Source organism: Bubalus bubalis, chromosome 8 (assembly GCF_019923935.1).
Source record: "Bubalus bubalis isolate 160015118507 breed Murrah chromosome 8, NDDB_SH_1, whole genome shotgun sequence".
NCBI lineage: Eukaryota > Metazoa > Chordata > Mammalia > Artiodactyla > Bovidae > Bubalus > Bubalus bubalis.
Genome location: NC_059164.1, coordinates 84,750,864 through 84,761,174, shown reverse-complemented (window position 1 = coordinate 84,761,174; position 10,311 = coordinate 84,750,864). Strand labels below are relative to the sequence as shown.

Below are 10,311 nucleotides of genomic sequence, written 5' to 3'. Positions count from 1 at the left end.
TCATCTTCATCATCGCCAATGTTCATGGTTTTAACAGGAAAAATTTTTATCAAAATGTTTTCCATATTTTTTGTTTTGCATTCAACTGGAACATTATGTTCAAAGATTTATTTTATTAAAAAAAGAGTTCTGGTCATAAGAAGCATCAATAGGCGGCATTTCATTTGTGCTCATTCACAGTCAAAGGGCCACAGACTATTTTATTTCTCTGTATAACAGGTCAAACTCTGTCCAGAAATGCCATTTGGTGGTTTTATTTCCATCCACAAGTTTGAAAGCTTTGTGTTTGTTTCATTACCAACCTCCTTGCTTTGTCATTTTCATCTGCAGAGTGTTTATTATTTCTTCTTTCTTCCACATTGGGACTCTCTTTCCACAGCCAGTGCTCAAATTCTCTTGAACCTGATTCCAATTGTCTTACAGAGCAGACACTCTGACGATATTGCCTCCTGAGTACTCAGGAGACTCTGGCCTGTCATCTCCTTCGGGGGTGGTGACTGGAGGTGTTGGGATGCTTATTATTGCTGTAGTCACATAAGGTTGTTCACAGTTCAGTTTAACACACTCTTCCATTTTGGCATTTAAACTGGATCGGCTAATGAGGAAGAAAAGATTTAAGAAAGAAGGTTGTTTACTTAAATTTTTTTTCTTACAACTAAAGAATACATGTTTTCATGTTCATCGGTAACATTTTAAAAGGTTAAAAACAATCACCATAATTAAGAAAAATGAAACACCAAAGCTTAAGATAAATTAACGTGAACATTAGGGCATTAACATCAAATAAATGTCTAAAAAGCCAGCTCAATGTGGTTCAATTAGTGTTTCTCAAAGTGTTTCCGACTTTGAGAATGCAAAAAAGAGGATTAGGTGAGTTTTAGAAAACCTAGGCTGAGCAAAGTAAAAGAGTTTTCTTTAAGACAGGATTTCTGAGAAGTCTGAGATACCATAATGAAAGGGATGGGCCTCCCAGGTGGTACTAGTGGTGAAGAATCCTCTTGCCAATACAGGAGATGTGGGTTCGATCCCTGGATTGGGAAGATCCTCTGGAGAAGGAAATGGCAACCCACTCCAGTATTCCTGCCTGGAAAATCTCATGGACAGAGGAACCTGGTGGGCTATAGTCTGTGGGGTTGCCAAAGAGTTGGACACGACATGGTGATTAAACAACAATAATAATGAAGGGGACATACCCTGTGGATATATCTTAATTCTTTGGACCACAGAATCACTTTACTATCTTGTCTCTTTGGGATACAGGATGCCCTTAAAGCTCTCAACTTAGTGACAGCAAACATTAAGAACTCAAGTTAGTCATTATCAATACTTAAAAGTTTTCCCCAGTGCTATTCTTGAATGAGTTATATACTTTGTGTGGGGAGGCGGGGGTTGGGGGTAAGGGAAAAGGATAAGGAGTGTAGACATAGGAGCTTTAAACTATTCTTTTTCATAGGAAACAAGATTTTTGTGTCCCAAGATTTTTTTTTTTTTCTGAACACTACTCCATTTCCTACCTTGTTTTGGAATAAATGTAAAGCAACATACAGGTAGACTATCTTAGAGACAGAAATCTTCATTGCTCCAACATTTAACATTCTGATCCCAGAAACATCTGATTACATAAAATCGACAGAGCCTGAATTCAGAATCTTGTCTAGACTTTCCAAAGATGGTTGGATGTCAACAAAGAAGTTGGACTGAATTAATGGAATGTTAATCTGAAATGGTAAGCTTTTTAATTCGAAGAGCAAAGGAAAATCATTTGGGCAGAAATCAGTATTTTTAATGACTTACGTGGTTGAAATGTACTACTTATTATTACACATGCATGATTATGGTCAAAACAAGTGGCATATAAAGAGAAGCAAAGGGAAAATGCCAATAGAAAAATACACTTACATTGTCCATAAACTCACCAGAGGTAAACAATTTGAACGTTTCACTTACCTTTTTTTTGGTATTGGATTGGTTTTTGTGTTTGTTGAGGCCCAAAATACCTTAATGATCAAAACTGTATACTGATTCAAAAGACCCTTCTGGCATAGTTTTATTTTTCACTGTGACAACGACTATGTGGATATATTTTGGTGTGTATTGAGTACCTTTCAATCATATCAATGTTAATTTGTCACTTGTGGTTGTGTTGCCTACAATTTCAGGTCATTCATGTTTACTTAGGGGACTCCTAAGTGGAGAGGTATCTGCTTAAGACAAAGTTGTGAGGTTGAAGAGGTAGAAATATATTTGTGAATGCCTGACCTTCTTATCTTCTTTCTACTCTTTTAGTACTGATTTAGCTACTGCCTTTGCCTTTTCATGAATATAGATTTTCCTACTTGTTTTAGATCAGTTTTGTCTCATTCTAAACCCATGGAGCTAGGATTTAGATGCCACAGAAGTAACAGCATGACAGCCGGTGCAGATGTGCTCTTAAAAACAGCACAGGTGTGTGGACGCACGCAAATTAATCTCAGGTACCTGTTAGATAGTGGGGTTCTCTCCACACATCTAATCTGAATCGTGCTGAGTTCTTGCACGCTCCCTCGGTGGCTTCCCGATACGTTGGCATTTGGAATGCGGAAGGTTTTTTTGTGTCGTCTTGAACAGCAAGTGCTGGTGATTCCTTGTTGTGAAGAAAGAGAGGGACTGTGACTTGAAGGACGATTAACTGTTGCAACTTCCATGCAGCTTTCTTCAAAGACTTGTTCATCCACAAATTCGTGATTCTATTTCGTAGTGGTAAGAAATGTGGAGAAAGCACAGAAACACAGTTTAACTTTTAAAAAAATTCTTTATTATTTTTAGTGAAGTATAGTTGACTTACAATATTATCACATTTTACCTTAAAAAAAAAAAAAAAGATTTGAATAGCTTTCTTTTTAGAACTCAGATATGTCCACAGTACATTAGACTATCTAATGGATTAAAAAAAAGTACCATTTTCATAATAATTAGAATAGCAAAGCTTCATGTTGTCGTTTGTATGAAAATAATATCTTTCCAGTTAGAATCTGAGATTGATATACACAGGCTGATTTAGCATCCATTATAGACTAACTTTATTTGAAATATCATTTACTAATTTAAACATACAATCTGGAAGTTATAAACTAAATATTAAAATCCTCAAAAATGAGTATAGATAAAACCCATAGGGAATGTGCAAATTTACATGTATGCTATTTTTTAAACAAATTGACAGACTGAAGTTATGATAGAGAGACTATTTTAATAGAATGTTCCAAGTAAGATTGTCTGTTATATATTAGCAAATATTTTCACATGGGATTGAAAATATTTTTTAATCAGAAAAATGAGATAACTAAGACATTTTCCATTTCTTTAGATGCTCCTCTAAAATTCCCAGTGTATAGAAAAATTTGACTTATTAAATAAGTAAAATATATTTATCAAAATGTATTACTTTATATTTGACCTAGAAGTGGTTAACACTGAACTTCTGAGGTCTCCATTCTTATCTTTGTAATATATTACTGGCTGGACCCATGATCTGTACCTATGTTCTTATAACCCAGAAGTCAACAGTGATGGACATCATTTCACATAGCACATCATACAGAAACACAGTGTAAAATTTAATTTTAAAATATTTAATAAAGAATTGGCCCATAAATTGTGTATGGAAGACTTTTACCTCAGAAATAAAGGATAAAACATTTTTGGTTTGAACTACTAAGAATGTTTTCAACTACTATTATTTTTTTTTCTTTGTGTGGGTGGGAATAGTCTTATAATGGAAGGTTTTGCTCATGCCAAATTTCACTTAACCACCTCTCATCCAAAAATATTAGTAAAACAATGGAAGGAAATTTCTGGCTAATAGGAAATAGATTGCTTTAGTTATTCATTTTGCCACTTCTTTGCTAAGATAAGCATTTTGCAGTAAATGAAATTTAACATTCTATTTAAAGTCCAGAGGATAATATGATCATCTAAGACTGAATTTCATGTTAAATATTAATTTTTATAGAAAAAACTATTGCTTACAAAGGAACAGATTGTTCACACTCTGTTTTCTTCTCTTACATGCACATTTCACACACAATATACAAGTTATAAGGCATGACATTCTAATTTATCTCATCAGTGATTGGAAGGGAAGAAGCCATTCTGTGACAGGTTACCACATATTCTGGAGTTGGTAGCTCCATGTAAACTATATTAGTAATTCAGTTCAGTGTTAATAATAATTTAGTGTTACATAATTTATTATTAAAATAGCCCTAAAAAGCTTCCCTGGTGGCTGTGATGGTAAAGAATCGGCCTGCAATGCAAGTTCATGGGGTCACAAAGTGCTGGACACGACTGAGCAACTAACACTTTCACAAAAGGTGAAATAGTCAAAAAATGAAAAAGAAAAAGAAAAAAAATGGTAAGGATAAATAAATTTGATTAGTGTTGTCATTTAACTTTCAAAGTTATCCTAATATAGAACTTTATTTAAGATACTAATATAATCAGTAACCAGTAATATTTGTTTAAAACTTTCTAATATTTTTCCATTTATTATGAGATAAAGATCAAAATTCTTTATGTGCCACCAAAACCCAAGGTTATCTGCCCACTGACTTCCTCTGTTCCTCCCTGGTGTTATAAGAAAGGTCAAAATCTGACTCCATGTTGGATCTACTTCTTAAACCTTTGCTTCCTGTTGCTTTTGTTTACAAAAGGATACTGTCTATACATAATGGCCTGACTTGGGGAACTCTGCCCCTCTGCCTGAATGTTAAACCAATGTGCTTTTGTTGAGGGAGACATCCTGACCCTGTCCATCTGGTACAGGAAGGAAGAAATTAACATATCCCCTCCCAGAAGCTGACCATTCCAGGAGATATTTGCAAGATTAATAGCCTTTTTATTTTACTTCCTCATCTCCTTCCACTCTGTTCTATAAAAGAACCTGGCATTCAGACTTTGATAAGATGGTTATTTTGAGACATTAGTCGGCCATCTTCTTGGTCTGCTGACTTTCTGAATAAAGTTGTTATTTCTTGCCTCAACACCTCGTCTCCAATTTATAGGCCTGTCATGTAGTGAGCAGAGTGAACTTGGACTCGATAATACTTGCACCGTAGTATCCTCTTTCCTTCTGACAACCCATCAATTTCGTTTCCTTCCTCTTAGGCCAAGTTCCAGTCTTCACCAGGTACTTACACCTACTTTTAGCCCCTTCATCTCTTTGCTTAACTAACTCATAATCATCCTGTGGGTCTCAACTCAATTTTCTCCAGGAAGCCTTGCCTGATCCTGTACCCTCTGGCTGCCGCTTCTTCGCCCCTAGTCCATTGGGGCCTCATTGTTTCTTTCCTTGCTTATTGTCCTTCTCCAATAACATCCATATTTTGTCCCAAACCTGGAGGCTCAAGTAGGCCAGAGGTCATACCTGACTTCATGGTGTATCTTGGGTCTGGCTGATTGTCTGACACATTATAGGCAAGAAATACATATTGGTTGAAAGATTATATAGGTAAATGAATAAATGGATGAACAATATGTCAGAATTGACTACAAATATGTGTCTCTGGTGAATGGACAAGCAGACTTGATTCAAATACAGTGAAAGTTTTATTCTGCTCTGTGGTCAGACTGTGATCCCTTTTGACAACCTATCTAAGAAACAGATGCCTTTGTTAAAGAGGAGGTCCAACTGGGAGCTTATAAGGGAAGAAATGCAGACTCAATCCTCAGGCCCTAGGGGTATACCAGTAATTAAATGTGTCATTTTTCTTAAGAGAATAGATAGTTTCTATTGTCTATCTGTTCATTATACCTGTGAATGAAAAAACGTTTATTTTCAGTTATTCTCTATTTTGTTATTGCTATTCCCTTTTCCCAGATGTCAGGAACACTTAAACTTCATTATTTTTTTCTGTTTAATCAGCATTTTAAGAAGCAGGAAAAGATATTTTATAGAACTTGCAGTCAGCTATTAGAACACAACTTTCTATCTACATTCAACTGATATTTTAGCCTAAAGTTAATAACATTTTAAATCAGTCTATAAAATACTTTCTATGTTGAAATGTCACTAGAGCCTTTCAAAGTAATTTCAATTATTGTGGATTTTTTTTGGCGGGGGGGACGATTAGTATGTTTTGCAGTAATGCAGACAGTGCAATCATACTTGGAAACCTTAAATATTCACAGAAACCAATGGGATTACTGTCTGAGTTGCAGGGGCAGGCAGTCCTGCCTTTTCCTTACCGTGGTTTTTTCTAGGCAGTGAAGCAGGTGGTGGTGCTGGGTTTCAAAGCTGGAGCCAGATTTGCTAACAAAGGCCTGCTCATCCTCAGAGGACTGTTAACAGAGAGAAGACAGAAGGGCTTTCTCTTTTATTTGCAAACAATGAGAATCTCAGCTACATATTTCTACTGAGAGATCTGGCCTATTTTCTGAGATTAAATGGCAGTACTTTATTTTTACTTTTTTTTTTAAACCGAAAAGGATCAAATGTAGAGTTCCTTTTGAGTTTGATAATCATCATTTACATTTTCATCAAATTAGTGGTCTTGGCTTTTAGACTTGCCCCGCTGAATTGAAAATGTAATTCTCTTTTACTCATTCATCTCCCAGCTACCTTTGAAAGTCTGAGAGCCATTATTTTTGGATAATAATTTTTAACCTAGTACTTACATAATCCTGAAACCACATCATGCTCACCTACACAAAAGCTATTATGCAAGTAAAGATGATTGGGATCCTAAATATTAAAAGAAAGTTTTAAGGTGAAAATTAAGTTTCTCAAATTACATTTCATACTATGTGACTTTCATAACACTGAATGATGTTCCCTCTTCAGTAAGAAGTACAGTAAGTTGGTTGTATACAAACCTTCAAGTTGTGAACTTTCAAAGAATCAAATGTACATCTGGTTCCAGCAAGGAACCAGAACTTGTGCCATCAAATCCAGGTGTGAGTGAAATTGCAGCTTGCCTTCCAACTCCTATTACTGACGATTCTTTAGCTCTACCATCTCCCATGCCTCTCCCTCCTCCAGTCAAAACTCTTGCCTGTTCACTCAATGCAGTCCCTGTGTGCCAGCTCTGGTACTGTACTACCGTAGTACAGTATACCTTTTCAAGGTGCTAGCTATACTGTAAGATTAAAAATGTTTTCTTCATTTTTTGTGTTTGTTTTTTATTATTTGTGTAAAGGATTATATACTTATTAAAGTACAGTACTATACAGGCGATTGTGTTAGTTGGGTATCCAGGCTAACCCTGTTGGACTTATGAACACATTGGACTTATGAACGCACTCTCAGAACGGAGCTTGTTGGTATATAGGGGACTTACTGTAAAACAAGATATCACATCACCCCTCCTATTGACACCCAAATGAACTTTAAGGAACACACCTAAGTTTGAAGTAAAAAAACCTAGGTATTTGAACTGTTGAGAATTTTCCCTATGTGTACATGAGATAGTGCCAAATTCTGCCCGATCATGAATGGGAATCATGACTCACTGGCAGTATGACATATCCCAGCTTCTAGCCTACAGCCAATAAGATGGTACAGGGCGAGGTTACATTAACAAATGACACTTTTGTTGTTTTGGAGCCATTTTCATAATTATTCACAATAAAATTACAAGGTTAAGTAGAACTAAATCAATATTGCACCAATAAGTTGAACATTAAAAGAAGAGAAATTCTTTTTTTTTTTTTTTAAAAAAGAAGAGAAATTCTTGACTATACCTGCAGTTGGTTACTGAGTAAGCCGTTCCGTTTGCTCTGCATGTAAGCATTTGCACTTCCGCTTTTGGCTGCCCGGATCCTGGCCAGTCTAGCTTTCTGTAAGAGCAAAAAAACAATGTCCTCCTAAGATCTATGATTGGTTTTCTTAAAACACTGATTGCATGCTTATATAATGCTGTTGTCAGCACACATATTTAAAAAAGCTTACCAGCTTTTCACATTAACTACTGAAAAACAAACTTTCAACATTTGAGTGTTTGATTTTGGCTAACATTTATCACTGAGATTGATGACTTATTTTGGAGCTTAGAGATAAGAACTTAGGTAATTAAGGTAATTAAGGTTTTACAGTAAGATTAAGTTATTTCAGGGCTTCCCTGATAGCTCAGTTGGTAAAGAGTCTGCTTGCAATGCAGGAGACCCCGGTTCAATCCCTGGGTTGGGAAATTCCCCTGCAGAAGGGATAGGATACCCACTCCAGTATTCTTGGGTTTCCCTTGTGGCTCAGCTGGAAAAGAATCTGCTCGCAATGTGGGAGACCTGGATTCGATCTCTGGGTTGGGAAGATCTCCTGGAGAAGGGAAAGACTACCCACCCCACTATACTGGCCTGGAGAATTCCATGGACAGTGCATGGAGTCCCAAAGAGTCGGACATGACTGAGGGACTTGCACTTCAATTTCAAGTTATTTTAGTGTTGTTTCTGGTCAATTGCACCAAGAAAAAAAGCAGTCTTACTTATATTTTCACTTATCCCAATCTGAGTAACTTAGTGAAATGAAGACCCAGCAAACTAGCGGCCAACTTCTTTTCATTTAAACTAATGTTCTTTTTAAATTTAATAATTAAGTTCCAGGAACCTACTGCCATTCTCTGTCTTTCTTCCTTTCCTCCCCACTCCTTCCCTCCCTTCTCCTCTCTGTTTCTTGCCTTCCTCCCTCCCTGTCTCCTTCCTTCCTTCAGTCCCTCTTAAAAACAAACAAACAAAAAAAAGACTATTCAGTTGAATCTGCATCCTTGAATTTCAAATTTGTTTTTGCAATTATTTTTATTCAATTGGCCAATGAAGTCCCTGTACCAAACAACAAGGGCTCTCTTAAAAAAAATCCTCTAATTTATCTTTGTTTACTGGTTGGACTTTGATAGTTCATTCTACTTTAAATCTGCTGTTCTATATATGTCCCAGACTTTCATGGTAAGGGTCTGGTTTTTGCTTCCTGGGGAGCACTATTTGGTGACCATTCTGTCCATACGAAACATGTCTAGCAAGTGTATTCAGGAAGCGACTGGAATGACCTGGGTAAGAACTTGTACAATTACCCTACAATGACTCCTTTGCTTTTTCTAAGCAACCAGAGGGAGACCATCTCAGTCTCTAATCCCAGAATCTTCTTTTTAATAAAACAATTTTAATGATCTAGATTTTTTAAATGGAAAATGAGCATGTCCGCATGATACAAATTTTGACACTACAAAAGTATGTGAAAAACAAAAGTCTCTCTGGGCTTACCTACTCCTGTCCTTCAGAGTCAACTACTGGCAAAATTTCTAGAGACATTTACCAGAAATACACTAGGCAAATAAAAGTAAATATATATACATATATATTCATAAGTATGCATCCATACATTTTTATTCATTTGGGATGATTTGCCACACAGCCTTCTGCACGCAACTGTTTTCATTTAGTACAGGTTGGACTCCTCCCATATCTCCACATATAGAGCCACCTCATTTATTTATGCTTGTATAATATACCACTGTAGGAATGAAGCATTCTTTAGGTAGCAAACCAATCACAATAATTTTCAAGGCATTTTTTTTTTTTTTTTTGCTGCTACCAGCAATGCTGCCTTCTTGGAACGTCATGATGAGCTGATCTGCAATTTTGAGAAGTAAAATTATTCCTGGGTCAAAGGGTATGCGTGCATGTGTTTCGTTTGCTAGGTTTTACCAAACTTCCCTCCAAAGTGGTACCAAGGTGCCTTTTTACCAACACCCACAGAATTTGACAGTAACACTGAGATGTTTGAAGCTCTCAAAATAGCACTAAGATAGCATCTGGCTTCAACCTAACCCCTTCTCTCTTCCTCTGTGAATTTCTTCTTCCTGTGTGCCAATTCCAGGTTAAAATAATATTCTGTACAAAGATCATTTTATAATTGATGCAAAAACTAGACAAATTTCACTGTTTGTTGGTATGACAGTGTTTAGATGACTCAAAATACTGAGACAATGCTTGAGAATGAAATTGGAAGGTAGAAAATGTTTAATTTGAAAAGCTGTGGTGTGCAGCCAGGATTTTATGACAGACAATAAAACAACAGGAAGTGACAAGCATGTTTGGAAATGATTTAGAATTGATGTAATAATTCAGAAATAAGTAATAGAAATATACATTAGGTTTCCAGAAAGGGGTTATGGTTGAAACATCAATCCTAAAGTCTCACTGGTGTCCTAGGATGTTCAATGCCTTTTTTGCTTCCCTTCGTCCCTTGACCTTCCACTTCCCCACCCTTATTTTTGAAATCACTGCATGTAATTATATCACCTATGTCATAGTTACTAGTCTCACCTATGTCATTCTCCAAAA

The 10,311-nt window shown here is 36.2% G+C and overlaps 1 protein-coding gene across 1 annotated transcript in view; it reads right to left on the bottom strand.

Moving 5' to 3' along the window:
• Positions 1–375: 375 nt before the first annotated feature.
• KCND2 (potassium voltage-gated channel subfamily D member 2) overlaps positions 376–10,311 on the bottom strand; it is a 552,914-nt gene continuing 542,978 nt past the window's right edge. Inside the window, exons 3-6 of the mRNA XM_025291404.3 lie at positions 7,720–7,815; positions 6,226–6,318; positions 2,479–2,726; positions 376–595 (exon numbers count right to left, since the gene is read on the bottom strand). Coding sequence (XP_025147189.3) covers positions 418–595; positions 2,479–2,726; positions 6,226–6,318; positions 7,720–7,815 — 615 coding nt within the window. The 3' untranslated portion in view covers positions 376–417. The remainder of the gene's footprint in view (positions 596–2,478; positions 2,727–6,225; positions 6,319–7,719; positions 7,816–10,311) is intronic.